The sequence below is a fragment of the Bubalus kerabau genome, chromosome 10 (assembly GCF_029407905.1).
Source record: "Bubalus kerabau isolate K-KA32 ecotype Philippines breed swamp buffalo chromosome 10, PCC_UOA_SB_1v2, whole genome shotgun sequence".
Taxonomy (NCBI): domain Eukaryota; kingdom Metazoa; phylum Chordata; class Mammalia; order Artiodactyla; family Bovidae; genus Bubalus; species Bubalus kerabau.
Window position 1 is genome coordinate 64,896,032 of NC_073633.1, and position 23,422 is coordinate 64,919,453.

The window sequence follows — 23,422 nt, forward strand, 5'->3', positions numbered from 1 at the left end:
TGAATGTAAGGGTTTCGAACTCAGAAGCCTGGGAGGGCCTCATGGTAAGAATTTGACATGGGGTTTTTATCTATAAGGATATTACTTGGTAATATTTGTTTCTTTATTTTTAATTTGGCTGCACTGAGCCTTAGTTGCAGCACGTGGGATTGTCCATCTTGGTTAAGGCACGCAAACTCTTAGTTGTGGCATGTGGGATCCGGTTCCCTGACTAGGGATCGAACTCTTGCCCTCTGCATTGGGGGTGTAGAGTCTTAGCCACTAGATCACCAGGAAGTCCCTCAGCTGTTATCATTTAAAGCCATAGAAATGTGGAGGGGGGCAGTCATAGAAATGGATAAGGCCACCTAGGAAGAAGGATGCTGCTGCTGCTGCTAAGTCGCTTCAGTCGTGTCCGACTCTGTGCGACCCCACAGACGGCAGCCCACCAGGCTCCTCCGAGGGGAGAGCAATCCCCTGAAGCATGCCCACACTTAAGGGCCAGTCGGAGGAGACAAGCAGCCAGAGAGCTGGAAGGAGGAGCGTGAGGGGCCATGCCATGAGAGGAGTAACCATCAAACTCCACCAGGGGGACAGGGAAGGTGAAGATGGGAAACAAACAAACGGACGGTTCTCTTTGACACCTGAAAGCATTTGATCACTTTTTACTCAGAAATCAAGCTCCAGGAGTAGTGTTCCCCTCCCCACAGTAGTTTCCACATCTCCCTTTCCAAGCACAGGCACGCACAGCCGTTTAAGTACTTCAAGTGTTAAATCTCAGTGATGTTTCCATTTTTGCTTTTTTTTGCTCATCTGTTTTCTTATCACTACAGCAATAAGTATTATCTAGTAATAATAGAAAAAAAATCCATCGTATTAGGTGATAACATCTGCCTGTTCCTGAGCACCCGTGTGGCCAGCAGAACAGCATCCCTGTAAGTGCTGTTTCTCCCTCCTGGCTCAGATGGGGACCCAGTGGCAAGAATGATACTAACAACCCTTGCTACTTACTTGGCACCTGCTTGGCTTCATTCTGGGCTACAGAGCTGGGAGCTTTGTGTGAGGCTCGTCCTCCACTGTATGAATCCAGGGGCAGAAAGAAAAGAGGGCTCTTTACCATATCCAGCAGGAGGCTGCCTGCTAAGTGCACTGTTTAATTAGACATGCCTTTTATCCTAGGTCTCTGGACCTGCTAAAGTTGTGGTCTCTGCTCCCAACAAGTACTGGGAGAAGAAGGGGTGGAATTAATTAAACCTAGAGGAAGAGACATTGAGGGGTGGAGCTAAGGGGGGAAGAGAGGAGAACCCTTTAAATAAAGGGTGCACAGAGGGCTACCCAGGAGCGCATCCTCTACTGCGTCCTCTGCAAGAAGGAGCCAGCCCTGAGCCCGAGGGATATGATGGAGCCTGAAGAATACAGAGAGAGAGGTGAGCACGGGGTTCCCTGGCCTTTTCCCCATGGCCACTCTTCTAAAACTGATGCTTAGATGTTGGGGTGTCTTTTGACTGGAGCATTAGAGCTGACTCTTGAGAGTTGGCTTCTGCAAAATTTTTCCTGAGAAGGGAATGTGGGATCAGAGTTTAAAACTTTTCCCAGCCTCTTGTTCATCATCCCTCTCAGGCAGCGACTCTCATGGATGTCCACACTGCTGAGCCACGTTCTTCCTTTCCACTTTGCCACAGAATAGGGCATTTGGATTTCTGATCCACTAAATGGGAAAAGGGGGGATCATTCATTTTCTGAAAGAGAAAAGAATTCCTCTTAGTATTCTGCAGTCCCTGCAAAAATCTCATCTTTCTTCCTGTTTGTTTCTGTGTGACTCTGCCTGGAGAGCTCTTTCATTTAGTCATTTATACTGTATTTAAAGAGCAACTACTGTATCTCAAACCTTGTGTGATGAGCAAAACCAGAAGGTTATCCTGTTTTTCAGGCATGGCTGTCCTAAGAGGGGAAATAGGTAGTTGCTTATAATTTCTCTTTTTATAAGTGTTTATATCCTCATCCCCACTAGTAGGTTATTTTGCAGTAAGTCATGGTCTTATGTTAAAATCCAACTTTTCCTCTCGTCTACCCAGACATAACTCACTAAGTAGATATGTCTTTGCATTTCAGTGGACATTAGCTTATTCCACTGCTTTCCAAAGGCATTCAGCCGAGAGCAGGTTCCTGTGGACATTTATCCTGTGTGTGGAACACAAAAACATTCCATACAGTCCCTGGACAAGGGGAGGGCTAGGTCCAAGGCTCTCAGAGCACTGGGGAGATGCTGCTGCAACCATGAGAGGCATCAGGCCGTGGAACGGTTGGAGGAGAGCACAAAGAAGAGAGAAGTACTGGGAGTTTTCACAGTTTTGTCTGGGGCTAGTTCTGTTCATAAGAATTTTTCGTGAGCTGATGCATTGGGAAGACATCAGATTCTCTTTCCTTGTCTCTCTCTTTTGCAGGCAGAAAGGAGCCTAGGGAGTCCTAAGGAGAAATGATAGATATTGAGAGAGATGGAGAGGGAGAGAAACAATGACAGACAGAAAGAGACAGAGGCTCTGAAGATAGAGACCCTTTTCTGCAGAAGTGAAAGGGAAGAAAGGATAGATAATTTGCAGTGACTTCAAGTATTTGACCTGGGTGTTTTTCTTCCCTATTTATTTTTTTCCCTGTTAAATCCTCATTGAATGAAGTATACCTCTTGAACATATCACACTTGTTCAGGGATCAAATGTTTGGGTGGGTATGATTGCAGTTAAGAAAAAAATAGGGAAAGGAAAGACTACAGTGAAGTCTTAGAGTAGAATTTTCAAGAGATTTATAACATGTATAATATTCAATCAACATAACCACATTTTCCTATTACAGATTTCATTCTTCTTGGTTATTCACTGGAAGTAGATATAAGAAAAAGGGAACATGATTTGACTCTTAAGACATGAAATCTATCTATGTATGAAACACACATAAAATTTGTTTCTAGATTATTTGGAAAACATGTAAAGGAGAATCTTTCATAATAATTGTTGCTTTGCTTAATCATATCCCACATTAGCTTTATAAGGTCTGAGTTTTCTTCCTTATTTTATTCGTTCATTTGACAAAATTTTTTGAGCATCTTAAAACTGTTCCAGGCACTGAGGTGTTGGTGGAGACAGAACTGAGGGAGATAAGTTGATTAAGACATAGTCCTGCATTTCCCCAAGATTTCAGGCTAGCGCAGCGTTCTTAGTCTGGGCCTGTGGTTGTACTTTGGGGAATCCATGCACCTCAGAAATTATACACAAAATCGTATGTGTATAAATCTACAGTTTTAATCAGATTCTCAAAGATATTCACAGGTCCAAAAATGTAAGGAATTAATGGTCCAGTGGAAATGGTGAACTAATAGAATTTTTAAATCTTTTATCAGAACCTGGTGTGGCAGCTTGCCATTTGTGTGAACAAAGAGTATAGGGGGTGTGTGTGTGTGTGTGTGTGTGTGTGTGTGTAATTTCTGGTTATAAAGAGCCACAGTGTTTATACTGAACCTATAAGGTGATGAATAAATACATACTCTGTTTTTTGAAAAGAAAAAGAAAGGTGGGAGAGTTGTTCAAGATTGATATGGAGAAGGGAAGGGGAGGAAATATAAATACTTTATCTTGGTGAAATGGCAACCCACTCCAGTATTCTTCCCTGGGAAATCCCATGGACAGAGGAGCCTGGTAGGCTATAGTCCATAGGATTGCAAAGTGAAAGTTGCTCAGTCGTGTCCGACTCTTTGTGACTCCATGGACTATACAGTCCATGGCATGCTCCAGGCCAGAATACTGGAGTGGTTAGCTGTTCCCTTCTCCAGGGGACCTTCCCAACCTAGGGATCAAACCCAGGTCTCCCTCATTGCAGGCAGATTCTTTTCCAGTTGAGCCACCAGGGAAGCCCAGGGTTGCAAAGAGTCAGACACAACTGAGCAACTAACACTCTTACTTTTTTACCTTGGTTTTAGAGTTTGAGGCCTTGGAAATTTTTCCTCTTGTTCATTTATATAGTCACATACTCTCTGCATCATTCATTCACTCCTTTGCACACCTCTTAATTTTTTAATTGAAGACAAGCTGTGTGCTTGGGGTCAGACCCTCCCTGACTCAGCCCATGAATCCATCTCCTTCCTCACCAAGTCTCTGGCCCTAAGCCAAGGGTGATGGGCATGGGTTAGCCAGGCCCAGTCAGGGGACATCAGGCTGGCCTCTCTGCCTCTCTTTTAGGAAAGGAGATGGTGGACTACATCTGCCAGTACCTGACCACTGTGCGGGAGCGGCGGGTGACTCCGGACGTGAGGCCCGGCTACCTGCGAGCCCAGCTGCCTGAGAGTGCGCCCATGGAGCCCGACAGCTGGGACAGCATCTTTGGGGACATTGAGCGAATCATCATGCCTGGGGTGAGATGCAGTCACCTCAGGGTGATTCTGGATGTCGAGGTGAAGGAGGGTGGGCACTAGGCCTGGAAACCCTGCTTTGGGTAAACGTGAGATGACCCCTAGGCCCTAGACCACCAACATCCCAGCCTGTCTCCTGGGCACATGGAGGGCTGGGACTTGGACTGAAGTTAGGTTTCTGGTGCCAGGACTGACCTGTAGAATTGGGTGGGGAGCAGGAGGGAGTAAGAACTGCATCCTAGGGCCTGTCTGACAGAAGGATGGAGATCTGATGGGATAAGGTGAGTGGTGAAAATTGGGCCAGAGGGGGAAGGATGACTGTGGGGAGCAAGATGGAGCGGGGAGGTGGGAGTTGGTTCCTGGCGCTCCCGTTGGCAGAGCTGGGGGCTCTCCTATGGAATCCTGATATGTGCCAAAGGGAACCAGGGAAGCCAAGAACACCCACCTCTGAGGGCATTCCAGTTGTCAGGTTGGGGTGCCAGGAAGCCAAGTGAGTCCCAGTCACTTTCCCCTCTGAAGTGGGAACTATATCCTTCCTGACCAAGAGACATCTCCTGATGGATCTGCTTTTCAGGTGTAGGGCGGAGCTCCCCCTGAGTCGTCTATACTCTGGATGACAAGGGGCAGAGCCAGGTGACAGTGCGAGGGGGGCTGGGGAACTGACAGAGGCTGGCTGCTGCCTGGGGCTTGTGCTGGGGCCACCGTGGGCTGTGATGGTAGCCCGAAGCACCAGGTGAGGAGCTGTGCCCAGTGCTCCTGCTGCAAGTGCACCGTGCTCCTCCCACTGAGGGCTGCCTTTTACTGTGCTCCACGCCACGTGCCAGGCACCATATTAGCTACATTGTAGACTGGCTTGTTTTATCCCCAAACTGAGGCTCAGACAGGTTAGTTGTTTTTCCAAAGTGACAGTTCTCCCTGCATGGAGTGCTAGTGTCTTGAAGCCCATGTGTCCAGCTGCCCTTCCCCAGCATGACTTGACACTTGCTCCCATCACCCCCGAAGAGTTTTGGACTCAGATGTGCCAGAAGTACACCTGGAGGCAGGGGCGAGATAGTCTTCAAACACAGCAAGTGATAGCATATTTGTACAAAGGCAAATGCTCATCTCTGACCATTCAGCCTATTTCACAAGCATCGTTTGACATTTTCTATATCAGCAAAGCTCTACCAGGGAGGCTAGCTTCCTGATAAGATTATCTCATGGATTTCATTCTGTAAAATGTAACTGGCGGAGTCATCAACCGTAATTTGCTAGTGAGACCGAAAGCAACTGTCAGAAGAGGTGGAAACGAGCTGATTCATTTGACTGAAAGAAATTCCAGCAGTTGCTGGGGGTGTGGTTAAAGAGGTTCATTTCTGGACCTAGAGGTCTGTCTGTTTTGATAAGCATTCCTCCAGCTTATCTGATCTCATGTATCTTATTAGAACAGACAATTGCCTCTTGATAAGGCCAGGAGGTGGAAGCCCTTCTCTGGGTTTCCAAAATACTGTCACTAAGCACATTGATAATGAAGACCCAATCTTTCATCTCATCTCTCAGGCTGCACCAGCCTCTGAGAGTTGGCCTGAAAGCAGTTGGCCCTTTGGTTTCTCATATGGGTCAGCGCCTCACTGAAAACTGGGTTAATTTCCCCCTCCACACCATGCCCTAGACACAGAAGAAGAAAAACTCTTTTTGACTTAATTTCAGCCTTGGTTTGAGAAACCAAGGGAGGGAGGGAGAGAAGAGCAGGGGGAGAAGGCAGAGTGCCATCCTGCTTAGGTGTTGAGCTCCAGAGTCAGGCAGTCCTGGATTTCTGCCATCTGTCCTTACCAGATGTATGCAATCATGGGGATGTTGTCTCTCTTTGCCAGCCCCAGTTGTTATCTGTAAAACAGGGATGATGGTAGAAACTCCTAATAGGAGTACTGTGAGAATTAAATAAGATAAAGAATAGAAAGTGGAAGATGTTGTTATTACCTATGACATCTTCTGCCTGGTGAAATTCAGAGGAAGAGGTCTGTTACCTAAGAGTCAAGTCAGGATGTGATATGCTTATCACCATGTGATCAGCTTACCATTAACATTAGTGCTTTACATTTTACAAATTTCTTCCCAAGCTAATTCACACAACAGCTCCAGGAGATGGGATTTATTTTATGATGAGAAACTGAGGTTGAGAGAGAGAGAGGTACAGGGGAGGATCCTGGTTTTATGAGGTCTTAATTGGATGCAAAATTTGGGACCCCCTTAAATAAAAAAAAATGAAGAATTAATCTTGAAAGAGACCCATGCAAACACGGGACCTTGATGCTTAAGTTCATTGGCATCACAGTAAATCTACAAGGTCATGCAGCTTGTTAATAGCCAACAGGTAGGACTGGAACCTGTGTCCTTGGGCTTAAATCTTGTGCTCCTTCTACTATACACACTCTCCAGAACACTGTCCTTGCTCTTGAAGGATTGAAGGGATTTGTGCACATGAAATACCTCAGTAATAAACTACAGTGTTATCTCATGGGCTCTCAGTAGGGTAAAATATCTAGAATGAGAACGTTCCATGGGTTTGGGGAAGGGATCAATGTGGGCTGGGGAAGGGATCATGGAGGAAATGCACTTTCAGTAGCTTTCTAAGAATTAATAGGTTTTGGAACATCAGGTCTGTATGAGAAATGCCTTCCTTTGGGGAACACAGCTTTGCTCAAAGATGTGATCACAGATATGAATGGGTCATGTTTGTAGATTGTGAGATGAAACCAGAGGAGGCCGATGAGCCATCAAAAATGTTTCTGAGATTTGTTGTAGGGAGTCCCTGTTCACTGGCTCCTCCTTTCATCTGGTTAGTCCAACTGTGGGCTCAAGGGTTAACCTGGAAGCAGGGTCCCATATCCTTGGACTGGTATTTCTGTCCTCTGGTCTCCTCCTCTCTTCATCTCTACTGGGAAGCTCAGGACAGCTTTGAGCCCATGCACACTGACCTCTACAGGAGCTGCCTGCCCAGAGAACTAGGGATGCCTTTTGCAAATGACTGGATGAGATAAGCCACCTGCTGCTACAGAGCACAATCTCCCCTTCCTTTTATTACTGGATAGGAGTGCTGTGGGGGCTAAGCATTGGAGACTAATGCAAAGAGTACCCAGAATCCACAACTCTGATTCTCATAGCGATTTTCATCTTGCATATTCCCTTCTGGTCTTTGCCTATGTGCAAATGCTCCACTGATGAACGAGCTTAGAATAGGAGAAATGTGGGCAGCAAGAACTGTGAATATGTCTTATTTTTATGGATTTGTGTCACTTGTTTGGTTGTCTTGAAAGTGTCAGCCAATCTCTAGAGTGGGTGCTTCCCCATGCCAGGGAGGATCTCTGGAGGAGGAAAGCCCCGGGAGCTGCCCCTGGTGCCACCTGCGTCTATGCTTTGCCTCCAGGTGGTGCACTGGCAGAGCCCCCATATGCATGCCTACTACCCAGCTCTCACCTCTTGGCCATCGCTGCTGGGAGACATGCTGGCTGATGCCATCAACTGCTTGGGATTCACCTGGGTGAGTAACAGTGGCTGTGGCTATAACCAGTGGTAAAGAAGGCATAGCAAGAAGGGCCATCCTGGGACAGACGTATTTTGTCCTGGCTTCTGAACAGGGTTTCAAGGTAAATGTTAACAGTGGCTACTTTCTTTGAGCTTAAGCTTTATATAAATGACCTCACCTTATTCTTTAACCCTAGGAAACTATGAGTATTGGCCCCATTTTGTAGGAGCCAATTAAGAAATTAAGGCTTAAGTAATTTATCTCCCCGAGACCACACAGCTCATATAGATAGAGATGAGATCTGGACTGACATCTGGCTATTACCAGTTTCTGACATTCTCTGAGCACTTTGATACCTAGTCGTGACATTATCTTTGAGGGGTTAGGGGTATTCCCTAAGACTTCCCTTAATAAGCTCTTAAGCACCAATCAGCTTTAAATTGTGCCAGAGTCCTCCTAGAACAGCTCTGTATTTTAAGCCTTGACTATTATAGGGTGTGTGTGTGTGTGTGTGTGTGTGTGTGTGTGTAGAGGTGGGTGGGTGGGGTGGGTTGGAAGCTGGGAGAATTGCTATCTTTTCCAGGAGGAAGTGGTTTCTTTCTTAGTCCTAAAACTTCCCTCTGGCCTTTAGAATGCTTTTTCAGTTGGATATTTTAGGGACTTAGGGAGCCAAATGGAAGCCAAATGGAAGTTTCTGGGCCTGTTTGTCCATAAGGCTTTGGAGTCACAGGAGAATTTACCTCATTGAGGATGGCATGAACCAAAGCCCCGTTTTCTTTTCCCCTTTTGGTCTGGCAAAGGATGGGGCAGGGATGGGACACAGGACCCGAAAGTGGTCCCTTCTCCCTTCTCCAGGGACAAGATAGGTTAGGCCTAGGGAAGGTCAAGGCAGAGACAGATGTGTTTGGGGGCCGGTGGGGGCATCTTGGTGCCCTGAAGCAGTCCAGATGAAGCTGCTTCCCTTTTTTCAGGCTTCCAGTCCTGCGTGCACGGAGCTGGAGATGAACGTCATGGACTGGCTGGCAAAAATGCTGGGACTCCCGGAGCACTTCCTGCACCACCACCCCGGCAGCCAGGGGGGAGGCGTCTTGCAGGTGCCTCCTCGTAGCATAGGGACTAAGTAGGAAAAGATAAGCCAAACGTGTCCGGGCAGTTCTCATGTCTCCTATGGAATTTCTGCCGTGTCCTCACACCACCACGGTCACAACCGCCGCGACCATCACACATATCAACCCCACCACAGTCCTTGCTCCCTCCATTGCTGTCACTACCAGCTTGACTTCTGTTGCCTTTAAATGCAGCCACCACTGTCTCCACTCTTCTTTCAGCTTTCTTTTTTTTAGAAAATGATTAAAATGTTAACAGGGCTTCTGAACATTTGGACACAACTGAACGACTAAGCACAGCACAGCACAAAATGTCAACAGGGTTTCCCAGGTGGCGCTAGTGGTAAAGAACCTGCCAGCCAAGGCAGGAGCTGTAGGAGATGCTGGTTTGATCCCTGGGTCTGGAAGATCCCCTCTAGGAGGGCACAGTAATGCACTCCGGTTTTCTTGCTTGGAGAATCCCATGGACAGAGGAGCCTGGCAGCCTCCAGTCCATGGGGCCGCAAAGAGTCAGACATGACTGAAGCGACTTAGCGTGCACTCACACACACACACAAAATGTCAACACGGGATCACATTTCTGGGATCACCTGATTCAGCTTTCTTAGTTTATAATCTGACAACTCCCCTCTCTTGTCCCGTGATACACCTTATGGTAATTGGAAAAGAGAAGGCAAGCAGAGACTTCTTACCCACCCTCCTAGGTCCAGGAGATCCTTGCCAGTGAGAGAAATTAACAATCGATTTATCTTATCCTCTAATCCTGTCTTTTGACTATCTGTCAAATGATAGTTCTTCAAATATTAATGTTTTTGTCAAGATCAGTGCAGCACAGAGGAGCTTGCTGGGTGCCTCCCATAGGCTGTGCACATTGCTAGGTACTTAATCTATAAACCCTTGACATTCATGAGGGCTTGGTTCTGAGATCTTTGAGAAGCCCCAGATTCTTGAATTCTTCTGTAATGATTTCTTGATTTTATGATTAGGTAGAGAAATAATAATCATAATTTTTATTCCCTCAAAGGGTGGATGTTAGGATTCAGTGAATTCATCTATTAAATAAAAGTAGCTGTGCTGCCCTAAGATGAGAACTGGGATGTTTGTTGCACCCACTTGCTAGCTAAGTGACTCCCTCTCTCACTCTAGTCTTTTAAAACAATTACGTATTTATTTATAAATTTTTGACTGCACTGGGTCTTTGTTGCTGCACATGGGCTTTCTCTAGTTGTGGCGCATGGAGGCTACTTTCTAGCTCTGGCGCTTGGGCTTTTCGTTGCGGTGGCTTCTCTTGTTGCAGCACACAGGTTCTAGAGTGTGCGGGCTTCAGCAGCTGTGGCACTTGGGGCTCGGCAGTTGTGACACACGGACTTAGTTGGAATCTTGCTGGACCAGGGATCAGACCTGTGTCCCCTGCATTGGTAGGTGGAATCTTAACCACTAGGACCACCAGGGAAGTCCCATCTCCTTCCAGTCTTGTACTGATTAAATCTGACCCTCACAAGAAAGACAAATTACTGCATGTTGTAGACCTTCTGGGTGTTAGCAGATAGTTACAACTGCAGGTATTATATCTGGAAGAACATGCTAAATGTCTGCTGGGCACGATCTTGCTTTTCATCTAATTATCTCAAGAATCCTGTAGGTGAATAGTGTCATTTAGACATCATCCCAGATGTTTGAAACCAGAGCGCTGGAGCTCAGAGAGGTTAAAATTTTGCTCCAGATCATACAGCTGGTGAGTGGAAGAATGAGGCTGCAAACCCCAGGCCTGTCTAAATCCAAACAGTGCTTTCTCCTGTATCCATCAGCTCTATGAACTTGGTTTGGTCCTGTCATCTCCCTGAGCATCACTGTTCTCATATGTAGACAGTAATCATGTGACGCAGGTCTGATGAGGAGCAAGAGGGATGGCAGAAAGTTCTTTGTAAACTATGAATTGCTATATGGGTAGAAGGTGGTATCGTTATTATTACTATTCTGCTGGCTTCCTTATCGTGGAGTAATTTTTAGCCACTGAATATCTTGTGGGATCTGGTCTATACCACTCTCTGTGACACAGTCTGCCAGGCTTTTCAGCAGGGACCAATCAGTTGTAGGTCACCTGAAGATTTCAAGGAGCCAGGACACCAAAGACTGAGCAAACGAATGACAAGGAACATCCAGATTCTTGTGAGGTTGCTGAGGTGGCCCCCAGGATTCCCACAGTCATCGCCAGAGCAAAATCCTGCCTAATCTTTTTTGGATAATGATGGTCCCCTCTGGGAGGCAGCAAAAGAGTCGCTCTCCATTTTATAAACAGAAAAGAGCCTTCTGGAGGGGTCATACTAGCTTAAGGTCACAAGAGCCATCGGCAGCAACACTGAGGCCCCAGTCCTCTCGCCTGTGGGCCAGGACCCTCCCTCTCTGGGATATCCCTGCAGAAACAAACTCCATTTCACACAATACTGGGTTAGCTAAAAAGTTTGAGTTTTTCCACAAGATGGTATGGGAAGATCCGAGCTTTTTGGCCAAAGATCTGAACTTTTTGGCCAAATGAATACATTGAAAGTTTTTTTTTTTTTAAACACAGGGAACAAACATATCTATAAGCAGACATGTATCAAGCATTCTCTGGACATTCTCTTTTTGGTCCCTGTGGCCTATAAAGATGTTGAAAATCGGAAAGTTATAGGAGAGGGAGGTGTCCCAGGAATGCATAAGAGGTTGGGAATGGAGATGGCGAACAGGCATGCGAGCTGGGGAGTGGGGGGAGGCAGCTCCTTAGGCAGGAGCTGTGTGTGTGCTTCCTCAAGAATAGCTATTACACACACACACACACACACACACACACACACACACACCTATGAAGCTAGGGAATTTGTCAAGAGAATACATGGAGAAGCTACCCTTCTTCCACTGCAGAGCACAGTCAGCGAGTCCACCTTGATCGCCTTGCTGGCAGCAAGGAAGAACAAAATCCTGGAAATGAAAGCCTCTGAGCCTGAGGCAGACGAGTCCTTCCTGAACGCCCGGCTTGTGGCCTATGCCTCCGACCAGGTGAGTTGCCTTCAGGCTTGGCTTCTGGAATCTTAATCCTTGAGTGATTTCCCTGTAGACAGAAGCTTGCTGGATTCAGGGCTACTCAGGCCTGGGAGATTTTCCAAGGAACCATGGGGGAAGACAATCGTCAGATACTGTATTTGCTTCCCTTTGTCTGGTTTCAGTGGTTTCTGGGAGTGCTCATTCCCGGACGACTCTGCTAACAGGTTTCTGTGGTCCTTCTAGGCCCACTCCTCGGTGGAAAAGGCTGGTCTGATTTCCCTGGTCAAGATGAAATTTCTGCCTGTGGATGAGAACTTCTCGCTCCGAGGGGAAGCTCTTCAGAAAGCCATCAAGGAGGACAGGGAAAGGGGCCTGGTGCCCATCTTTGTAAGTCAGACCACGTTCTCAGAACAGTAGAGTTGGAAGGGGAGGAAGGAATTTTGGCAGAATTCAGGTAAGTAACAGGCTGCAAACAAGAGCCAAAAGGTTCTCAAATACATTGTTTTACAAAGTATGAGTTGGTATGTTAGGAAATAAGTTGTGTGGGTCATAACCAGGATTAAAAGAAAAAAACAAGAAATAGAAAATATGAGAGTACCTTCCTGTATTAAGAATATGCATTGTGTGGTAAAACTTTTATTTCAAATACACATGTGTGTATGTCCTAGGTGGCGCTCTAAAAGATATTTCTTACTCTTGATGTTGTTCAGTTGCTAAGTTGTGTCTGACTTTTTGTGATCCAGTGGACTGCAGCACGCCAGGCTTCCCTGTCCTTCACTATCTCCCTGAGTTTGCTCAACCTTATGTGCATTGAGTCGGTGATGCCATCCAAGCATCTCATCTTCTGTCGCCCTCTTCTCCTTCTGTCCTCAATCTTCCCCAGCATCAGGGTCTTTTCCAGTTAGTTAGCTCTACACATTAGTTGACCAAAAGTATTGGAGCTTCAGCCTCAGTCCTTTCAATGAATATTCAGTGTTGATTTCCTTTAGGATTGACTAGTTTGATCTCCTTGCAGTCCAAGGGGACTCTCAAGAGTCTTCTCCAGTACCACAATTTGAAAGCATCAGTTCTTCAGTGCATAATTTCTTACTGTGGGTCATGTTAAAACAGTGTGAAATACCCGCTGTTCCAGTCGGATGCATGGGGTAGATAATGTCTTTGACGAAATCTTTTTTCAGGCCGAATGTGTCACACCAGCCTATCTTCCCATGTTAACTGCCTTTGTTTCCCTCCAGGTCTGTGCAACGCTGGGGACCACTGGGGTCTGTGCATTTGACTGCCTGTCAGAGCTGGGCCCCATCTGTAAGTGTCTGCCCCATCTGGCTAGGAAGACAAGTGATGAGTTTTAACACGTTCCCTAGAGTAACAGCCTGAAGCCAGCTCAGTGGAATTCTCCTGTCCCTCCTTGGTCAAGGCACAGAGCATGGGAGGAGTCACCAGAGGTCACGAGTGCCTTCTCCCAGGCAGCCAGGTCACTGCTTCTCCAGTGGGGGACTGAGCTGACCTCCCTTGCATCCTATCCTCAAGGCCGCAGTGGGAGGTCCTCAGGTTTCTCACCCTTTCCCTTGTATGTTGAAATCTGCTTAAAGCAGGGTGTATCCAAAACACAGGGTAAATGAGGCATAGTGGAATATTTTCTAGTCTCGGCTAAGAAAATGAAAAGGGCAGGGCAGAGTAAACACCCGAGTGTGGGGAATAAGGGCAGAAGAGAAGCCCAAATGTGACTGTTCAGAATTCTCAAGTGAGAAGCCCACTAGGGAACAGAGCCCCTCCCTCTCTAATGTTTGTACTGGATGCATTAACCTTGTTCTCTGGGCCAGTGGTAAATTGGTTTCTGTTCCAAAAGGCTCTGAGTGGAGCCCAAGAGGGTGTCTCCCGTCTGGTCGGTGAGAGGAAAGGCCAGGCTGAGGCTCGTAGGCTTTCCCCACAGGGGTGGCCCTGCCTCCCTGAGCCCCACTCCTTGCACTGACACCCTCCCCCTGTGCCCACATGCCTCTGTGTCCCATTCCGCCCCGGGCATCCTTGCCCAGTCCTTCCCTCGCAGCCAGGCCAGGCGAAAGATGCCTTTTAGCTGGCTGGCGACAACCAACGCCCACCCGCGCTGCCACCCCCAGCAGGTGACGTTTGCCTCCGCAGGTGCCCGTGAGGGGCTGTGGCTCCACATTGACGCTGCCTACGCAGGCACTGCCTTCCTGTGCCCCGAGTTCCGGGGCTTTCTGAAGGGCATCGAATATGCCGATTCCTTCACCTTTAACCCTTCCAAGTGGATGATGGTGCACTTTGACTGCACCGGCTTCTGGTGAGTGTGGCAGCCGGGCTCCCAGCCTGTGGGAAGGCCTCGCTTGCTCCAGAGAGGCCTGAGTCCACTGATGCCCATTTGGAACCCCGCAGGGTCAAGGACAAGTACAAGCTGCAGCAGACCTTCAGCGTAGACCCTGTCTACCTCAGGCACGCTGACTCGGGCGTGGCCACCGACTTCATGGTGAGTGGCCGGGCGTGGACAGCCTGGTGGCCTCTGAGATGGAAAACTGGCTGCTTCTGACCCCGAGGCTCTCCTTCCCTCACATTCTGAGCCCATCCCACAGAATGGCCGCTGTGTACCTTCAGAGTCAAGCCGTGCCTGAGCATACAGAATGAAACCCAGAAAACTTTATAAAAAACCCTAGAAAATCTCACCAACCTTTGAGGCAGTGTGCAAGTTTCCTAAGTATCTGTGGCATTTAAAAATTCTCCCAATTCCCTTCTGCCTCCATCCTGGGTAATCTTTTCTGCTTACTCCCCAGCAGCAGGGCAGGGTGGAGAATTTCCACAGGCAGGAGAAGAGGCGCCTTGCTTACACCACTGTCCTCCTTTTGCCCCCGTTGAGGTGCTATGGGAAGCTACACGATGGGGATGGGGCAATGTGTACCCTTCCTGAAGTTCTGGATGCCTCCAAGCGTTCCTGCTTGCCCAGTAGCTACACCCCAGTCTCTTGATGCTGTCCACATTCTCAGTCTGTACTGTCTCTTGGGGAAATAACTTCTTCAGATTTACTTCTCAGTCTGAAGATGGGTCCTTCCTTTAATTATAGGGGAGACAGGGATGTAAGAGCTTCCCAGGTGGTGCTAGTGATAAAGAACCCCCCTGCCAATGCAGAAGACGTAAGAGATGTGGGTCCGATCCCTGGGTCTGGAGAATCCCATGGACAGAGGAGCCTGGCGGGCTACAGTCCATGGGGTTGCAGAGTTGGACAGGACTCTTAGCAACTTAGCACGCACACACCCAGTGATGTAAACTAGTAAATTACATATAACATAGCCAAAGCGAGGGATAGTGAGATGAGCTGGCTCTGAGATTCCATACAAGCAGTGGGCTTTTGGGAAACTTAGTGAACCTCTCTCAGCCTTGACTTTCTCATCTGCAAAATGGGCATGGTAGTACTGGTTTCATAGGGTATTGTGAGGCTGCAGTGGAAACATACATGTAGGTCACTTATTCCTGGGAATGTGGTAATGCTCCATAAATGGTAGGCATGACATTTCTAAAAGCTCTTCTTTTAAGCTGCAGAGATTTGTTGTATAGTAAAGAGATTAAGTATGTAGTACCAAAGACAGATGACCTGTATTTGAATTCTGGCTTCTCCATTTATTAATTTGTATGGACTTGGGCAAATGACTTAAACTATTTAGGTTTTCTCATCTATAAAATGAGGGTGATAATAACAGTACTATCTTCTTAGGCTTGCTGTGAGGATTGAATGAATGAATTCAGAGAAGCACAGAGAGCGATGCCTGCTATCTGTGAGTCATTTTTTGTGAAGAGACAGTTCTGTCTTCTTGCCTTGGGCTGAAGCATCTAGCCCTTTTAGTCCTAAAATAATCACTCTGTCATCTCTTGATTATATTGGTTACTATCCCTTGGACCAGTTCATATTTCTTTAGATTTTTTTTTCAAAGCTTTTTGATTAGAATTTCTGACAATAAGCTTACAGTGGTCCGGGAGGACCCTCCAGAAGTTGATAAAAATAGAAGAATAATGGTTCTTTCATTGCTACTGCCCTGTGTATTGGGTTTTCAGTTTTTTTTTTTTAATAAAAAAATACAGCAGCCCAAGGGCCAGATATCTTTAGGGATAATTCTGGGTTTCTCTCCTGAGTATGATATGATGCCTATTTTCCTGTAAGTAAACTTGGATCATCATAACTTAAGAGCATTTTTTTACCTTGGCCCATTTTGGATTTTATTTACTTTTTGTGTTTTTGTTTTTTGTCCACAACCCTATCTCAGGATCTTCTTGTGGCTCATTCCCATCACTTTCGAGATTTTATAGTGCTCTGTCTCTTGCAGATCACTCATAAGAATGTTAAATTGAACTTTTCTTAGCACTGATCCAGGGAAATCTTACTGTGAATATTTCTACAACCAGAAGGTGCTACTTTATTTTTTCCTCCCCCCACCTCTAATCTTATGGATTTTAATTTTCAAATCTTGAAGCGATTCCTAGAAACGTGAAGCTGCTGTCCGTTGTGATCCCAGGGGTCTTCACTGATGCTCTGACTCATACCACAAGCTCTTTTTCACCCAGGTGACTGAAACTTTAAATAAAAGCTCAGCCATTTAAAGATGAGCCAGAAATAGAGCAGCAACCTGGTAGAGAAGACTTGAGGACTTCATCCCTGGGACCCTGGAGCCACCTAAAATCAGGGCTAGATTCCTCTGACATCAGGAAGCTTCCTCTTCTCCCCACAGTTAGTGGAGAGGGCATTGTCTTGTCCTTGGCAGGGAGACTGGCAAAACCTTGATAGGACATAGAAAAGATTTGGTGATACCTTGAGTTAAAGAAGAGCCATGTCCAAATTTCCTGTTCCAACAGAAAATGTCAGCTAGAATCACCCTCCTGGGTCAGCATGGATTGATTTCAGAATAGTGACAAGAGGAACAACTGGGGGATATGGACAGACTGTAAAGAAACCAAAATGAAAATCATCTCTGTTTCTCATTTAATTTGCTGGTCAGTTATTGTAGTCAATTGGCCATAGCCATCTGGAAAACTATATTTTTAGGAAAGACCACTATTATCCATTCAATAGTCTACATCTGGAGTGTCCATCTAACTAAGGGTGGAGTTTACACTTTCCTTGTCACAGGGATTTTTGTCCTGTATCCAGGTTTTGATGCCCTCTGCTGGCAGAGAAAGTCCCCAAGCTGGTCGTCAACACTGGAGTGTTTTGCTTGGAAATCAAAGGCTTAGTACTCGATACAGAGAAACATTGTCCATCAACCAAGGGGTCATGTCCAAACTGTGCCTGAATTGGAAACTGGGGTGAAGGATGCAGATGTGCAGAGTTTTGAGGATTAGGCCATTCTGTGAAGGACTAGATAAATATTTGATGGAACAAATATTTATTTTTAGTCAACAGAAATTGTGGCAAATCTTTCTGACACTTGAGGAGGAGGTCATTTGAACTCACAGTACTCATCAGGACAATTGCAAATATTTTCCAAACCCTTTGCTCTGTTTTCAGACCTTAGAGATTAGCGTGGAATTGGTTTGAACATTTTCAGCTCTTTGGTGCCTGCAAATTTGAACTTTAAGCTCTGTTGGACTTGGTCACCAGGAGCAAAGGGTCAATTTGAGTGTAACAGGGGCTGAGATATGCTTGCTTATTTGAAATCCGAGGACTGGAATGCTGCCTCCTGAGGACACAGGAATGTCACAAGGAAGATGAGGACAGGACAGTGATATTAAGTAACGATCATCTTGGTTCTAGGCAGAAATGCCGCTGTGATTGGTGGCTCCCATTTTATCATCTAAATAGCCAACATCTCCTGACAGTTTCCTGTGAAGCTCTCCACCCTGGTTCTCTTCACACCGCTTCCCTGGAGGCGCTGCTCATTCCTGTCTCCCGAGGAGCCAGTGAAGCAGCGGTGCCCGAGGGCACAGGCAGTAAGAGGCCGAGCTGGAGCAGAAACCCAGGTTTCAAGACTCAAGCATCTGCACTCTTGACCCCCATACTTTACATTCTTGTAATAGAAATAAAACTTTATTTTCTGGAATAGAAATAAGACTTTATCTTTTGCAATTCAAGTAACTTAGGTTCTTTTTAGAGAAAGTTGTATTTCACCCTATCTTGAATTTCAGCCTGGGGTGAAACGTTTAGCATTTAAAGCAAAATGTCTTTTCCTTGGTTCAGGGTTATGGACCTGGCATCCACCTGTGCTGCTCTTAGGGCCACCTTCGTTAGGGTTTGGTCACATGATGAAGCGGCCTCTGGGTAACTTGCCTGGCTTCTTACCAACGGCCCGGGAGTCATGGTGACAGCGTGCATCCCTGGAGGGCTGTGTGGGCAACTGATGATGAAGCCCAGGGCGGGTGTGTGGGAGCAGCGGGGGTCCCTGTCTTTAACCACGAGCATTGTGTTCCTTTGTTCTAGCACTGGCAGATCCCCTTGAGCCGACGCTTTCGCTCTATTAAACTCTGGTTCGTGATTCGGTCCTTTGGGGTGAAGAATCTTCAAGCGCATGTCAGACATGTATGTAGTGGGCAGATGTGGGTGGAGCCTGGGCTCTCTTTGTGGCCTAGTGGGGAGGAAGGCTGGTTTCTGCTTTGCAGACCTGCCCTAGGGACTTGTGATGTATGGTTCAGATGTCTGGGCCTGTTCCTGAACTCCTGGGACTTGATTATTCAGGGTGGCCATCTGTTTGTTAGCTAGAGGATCACTGAGCAGAACGTGACTCCAAGGGCTGTCTGGTGTCTGTCCTGCCCACCTGAGTGTCTCACCATCCCTTCTGCTACTATCGAGCACCAGGTGGGTGTGGCCCGAGAACCTGGTTTGCAGAGAAAGAAATAGAGAGTAAATCAAAGGGTGGCATGTGCCCAGGGTAGGAGCCTGTGTTTTAAATAATTACTTGCATTGTCACAGCTGTCTGGAAATGTTAGTCACTCTCATGGTTATGCCAGAAACCTGGCTCTCCTGGCTCAGACATGTAGACCTACCGAGTCTGCATTATGTCAGTAAGTATTTACTGAAGGCATATTTGGTACAGTTTATTTCAACTCAATTCAACAAAAAAATTATTGTGTTAGGAAAGAGACCCAGAGGTGACTGAGATAGGTACAGTCCCTCTGCCATTCTTTTTTTTTTTTGTTTGTTTGTAAACCTTCATATTTATTAAACCTGCACATGTGATAAAACTACACTGATCAAAATACACACAAGCACATACACAGGTGAGTATTGGTAACCCCCAATCTATAAAATTCGTAGATTGTGTCCATGTCAATATGCTGGTGGTGATACTGTAGTATAAATTTGCAGGCTGTCATCATTGTAATAAAATGAGTAAGAGAGCATGTGGTCTATGATTTCTTGTAAGTACCTGTGAATTTATAACTACATAAAAATAAAAGTTTAAATGTATTCAGACCACATTTAAATTTTGTCGGTAAATTTCACAATGACAGTCTCACTGTGACACCTCTGTAGGGGCTTCACAGGTCAGAACTGAGCCAGGTGGGTGCAGTGACTTGCAATCTGTATTATGTCTAAGATTTTTGTCAAGCAGCACTAGACAAAATGGCTTTGTCAGCAGTGTTTTCCTCTCATTTTTACAAGTGCCCATGAGAAAGACCAGGTTGTTGAATAAAAGCAGCAGGCTTAATCCAAAAACGTCGTCCTTTGTTCCTCTGTGTGTCTTTTCCTGTCCACCTTTCCTCTAGGGAATTCTTTCCTTCTTTAACAAACACAAAGCCCAATGAAGTGGTTGAATCACTAAGGATGACTGGCTTACTGCTGGTAATTTTACATTTGTTATTAACATCAAGGTGTTGGTTTACTGGGTGCTGATCAATGAGCGGCTGTCACCCAGCCTACTGAGGGACATGAGGCATTTTTGCTCTCTCTAGATTGATTTTCAGACTCGAGACTGAACTGTAGTTGCTAGGGGATGAGGTGGTGGAGGCTACAAATTGTCAGGAAAATGCTTTTGCTTCCAACTTAGGGCTGGATATTGACCTGCAGGTGTGGGCCCACTCCCTCATGCTGCCTCTTCCCAGCTTAAAGTCCCCGATTCCCATCAGCTCCCCTTTTTCTGCACTGGGCCCAGCCTCTGGGGCCTGGCTTTCAAGGACCCAGTTATCAGCGTCTGAGCTCAGGCTTCTCCCGGCCCATTCCGGCTCCATCCTCAGTGCGCCTCTGCACCTTCACCTGTGTCTCAGCCTCCCGAACCACCCTCTCCTCTCCAAATGATGCCAGGAGATTAAGTTCCGCTTCTCCCAGGAGCTTCCCTCACTGTTCCACCTGCCGTCCTCTCTAGATTTGTACCTGAGATGTCTTACTCATGTAGATGTAAGAAAAATTTACACAGAAAGTTCTCAAAATTGGTAGGGCAAGATGGAAATGGGTTTGGAGGGAAGGAGGTACAGGGGGAAATGATGACAGAATTAGAAAGTAAATTGCAAAATTATAAAACAGCTAGAAAACACTTAGTGGAGTGCTTCCCTGAGAGAGAGTTTTAGGGCTTGAAAATGAAAAGTGCTTAGGCAGAGATTGGAGATAATTTTAAACAGACCGTGCCTTGGAGAGATAAAGTGATTCTGGATCAGGTATGTAGCAAATCAAAAAGATTGTTAGCTAAATCCTTTTGATTTCTCTTGAAATAGAGTAGCCAGTGTGAGAGTCAGGTAGTAGCAATTACTTAGCAAATAGTTTATTAAGATCCTTCTGGTTACCTGGGGAAGTTTTTAAAAATGAAAGAAAGGGCAAAAAAAAAAAAGGGGCGGGGGGTAAGTTTTAGCCTTATTTACTTAGTAATTCTAAGAAAAAAAAGTAGGAAATTAAAAATGATAACTTCAGTAAAAGATCAATATAGTACAAAGCTTTAAAATTATTTTACTGTGGTAAAATATAGATAACATAACCCTTAAACTTTAATCTTAAAACTTTTTTTTTCTTTCTTTTTAAAAAAAAATGTATTTTGTATTAGGGTAGAGCCGATTAATGATGGTATAATAGTTTCAGGTGAATAGCAGAGGGACTCAGCCATACGTATACATGTTTCCATTCTCCCCTAAACTCCCCTCTCATCCAGGCTTCCATATAACATTGAGTAGAGACACCGCTAACCATTGTTACGTGCACAATTCAGTGGTATGAAGAACACTCACATAGTGTGCAACTTGCATTACTATTTCCAGAACTTTCCCTTCATCCCCAGCAGAAACTCTGTACCCATTAAACAGGTTTAAAGCCATCTCCATGAGGATAATAGGTAAAAGTATATTCTTTGTGGAATGTCAGAAAAAAGAGGATAAAGGGCATTTGAGGTGAAAATGTTTGAGAGGTTAGGGGAAGATGGAGACTTAGGATATGGGGGCAGGGCTGTCAGCAGCCCGCATTGTGCCTTCATGTGCAGGAGAAACAAATGTTGCTTCCTCTGAGCATCTGCACCCTGCAAGAGGCTCCTGGCTGGCATTGTAGAACGTGGGCTGGGTGTGGGCCCTTGCCAGCCCCCTTGGCCAGTCTGGACGCTGAGACACCTGAAGCTGGTTTATGAGGGCACATTGCCTTAATGGCAAAGCAGGTGGCTTCTGGGAATCCCTTGGGGGTCCATGGTTAGCACTCTGTACTTTCATTGCTGAGGGCCGGGGTTCAAACCTTGGTTGGGAAACTAGGGTCCCGCAAGCCTTCTCTTTCTGGGGGCGGGTTGAAAGAGGGCCTTGAGACATGAGTTCTCAAAGTGGAGCTAATGTGACAAGAAATACAGAGCCACTGGAGGTTTCATAGCTTGGAACAAAATCAAATGGAGAAGAAAATCAGGCAGAAGTCACTTAGGTCTCTATGGTTCACAGGCGTGACAGCTTTAAACCTGTTTAGCAGGGCGAAGTTTTATGCACAGTCTTCTCTTCCTGTTAATAATCTCAGTTCTCTTGATGTTCACAATTCTAGGGCACTGAAATGGCTAAGTATTTTGAATCTCTGGTCAGAAATGACCCTTTCTTTGAAATTCCTGCCAAGAGGCACCTTGGCCTGGTGGTTTTTCGTCTCAAGGTAATGCCATCTTCTGTCTCACGTGAAGGGTGTTATTTGGTGACTTTCAGCCTCTTGGAAATGTAAATACTGGGCTTCTGGGGATGCTTACTGGGAATAATGTGGTGTGCTCTTGTCTTTATCCTTCAAACAGGGTCCTAACTGCCTCACAGAAAGCGTGTTAAAGGAAATAGCTAAAGCCGGCCGTCTCTTCCTCATTCCAGCCACTATCCAGGACAAGTTGATCATCCGTTTCACTGTGACATCCCAGTTCACCACCAGGGATGACATCCTGAGAGACTGGAATCTCATTCAGGATGCTGCCACTCTCATCCTGAGTCAGCATTGTACTTCCCAACCCAGCCCTCAGGGGGCGAACCTCATCCTCCAAACCAGGGGCCCCAGAACCTTGGCCAAGGAGATGTCCTTTCCCTCTGTCAACGGGGCAGGCGATGACCCAGCCCATTCCAGGAAGATCGTCAAGCAGCCTCCACGTGTGGGAGCCAGTCCTGTGAGCCGGCATCTTGAAACCCTGCTGGACCCACTGGATGACTGCTTCTCTGAAGAGGCTCCAGACGTCACCGAGCACAAGCTGTCCTCCTTCCTGTTCAGTTATTTGTCTGTGCAGAACAAGAGGAAGGCAGTACGTTCCCTCAGTTGCAATAGCGTGCCTGTGAGTGCTCAAAAGCAACTGACCACAGAAGGCTCTGTGAAGAATGGAAGCTCCTCCCGGGTCAGAATCTTTTCTAGGTTCCCAGAAGAGGTGATGATGCTGAAGAAGAGTGCCTTCAAAAAACTAATCAAGTTCTACAGTGTCCCCAACTTTCCTGAATGCAGCTCTCAGTGTGGGCTACAGCTGCCCTGCTGCCCTCTGCAGGCAATGGTTTAGACCAGGGGGTTCAGCCTGGCTCCATAAATGTGTTTCAAGGAGTCTCTGAACCTCTTAAAATTGATTCTGAATTTATGTGCTTATATGTATGTGCATTTTTTTTGGGAAAAAGCCAGTAATTTCTCATGAACCTCATAGAAGTTCATGACCTATGGTAGGATTCAAATAGAGAATTTAAGCCAGCATGGTCCAGAAGACTCCAGCAGGCTGGCTAGAGAGAAAGGATCTAGGGTGGGGCATTGACGGGCAGCTTCTGTGGTTTAGCTTGTGACACTGAGACTTTCAAGTTTCATGAAACATAATGTGGAAATAAATTGTGCTTGTCTCTGAAAAAAATTATTCTGTGTCACTCAATTGACCACTGAAATACTTGTTTTTCTTTTTCCATTATGGTTTATTACAGGGTTTTGAATATAGTCCCCTGTGCTATGCAGTAGAACAGGGAAGGATTTTGTTGTTTATCCATTCTGGATATAATAGTTTGTATCTGCTAATTCCAGATTCTCAATCCATCCCC

At 46.2% G+C, this 23,422-nt stretch overlaps 1 protein-coding gene across 1 annotated transcript; it reads left to right on the forward strand.

Annotated features, from left to right (window-relative positions):
• Nucleotides 1–1,006: 1,006 nt before the first annotated feature.
• On the forward strand, nt 1,007–23,224 carry HDC (histidine decarboxylase). Its single transcript, XM_055536397.1, has 12 exons — nt 1,007–1,406; nt 4,209–4,381; nt 7,785–7,898; nt 8,855–8,977; nt 11,891–12,025; nt 12,254–12,397; nt 13,246–13,312; nt 14,147–14,309; nt 14,402–14,492; nt 18,423–18,521; nt 21,936–22,037; nt 22,171–23,224. The coding sequence occupies exons 1-12, from the start codon at nt 1,376–1,378 to the stop codon at nt 22,903–22,905; spliced, it is 1,977 nt and encodes a 658-aa protein (XP_055392372.1). The 5' UTR covers nt 1,007–1,375; the 3' UTR covers nt 22,906–23,224.
• Nucleotides 23,225–23,422: the final 198 nt, after the last annotated feature.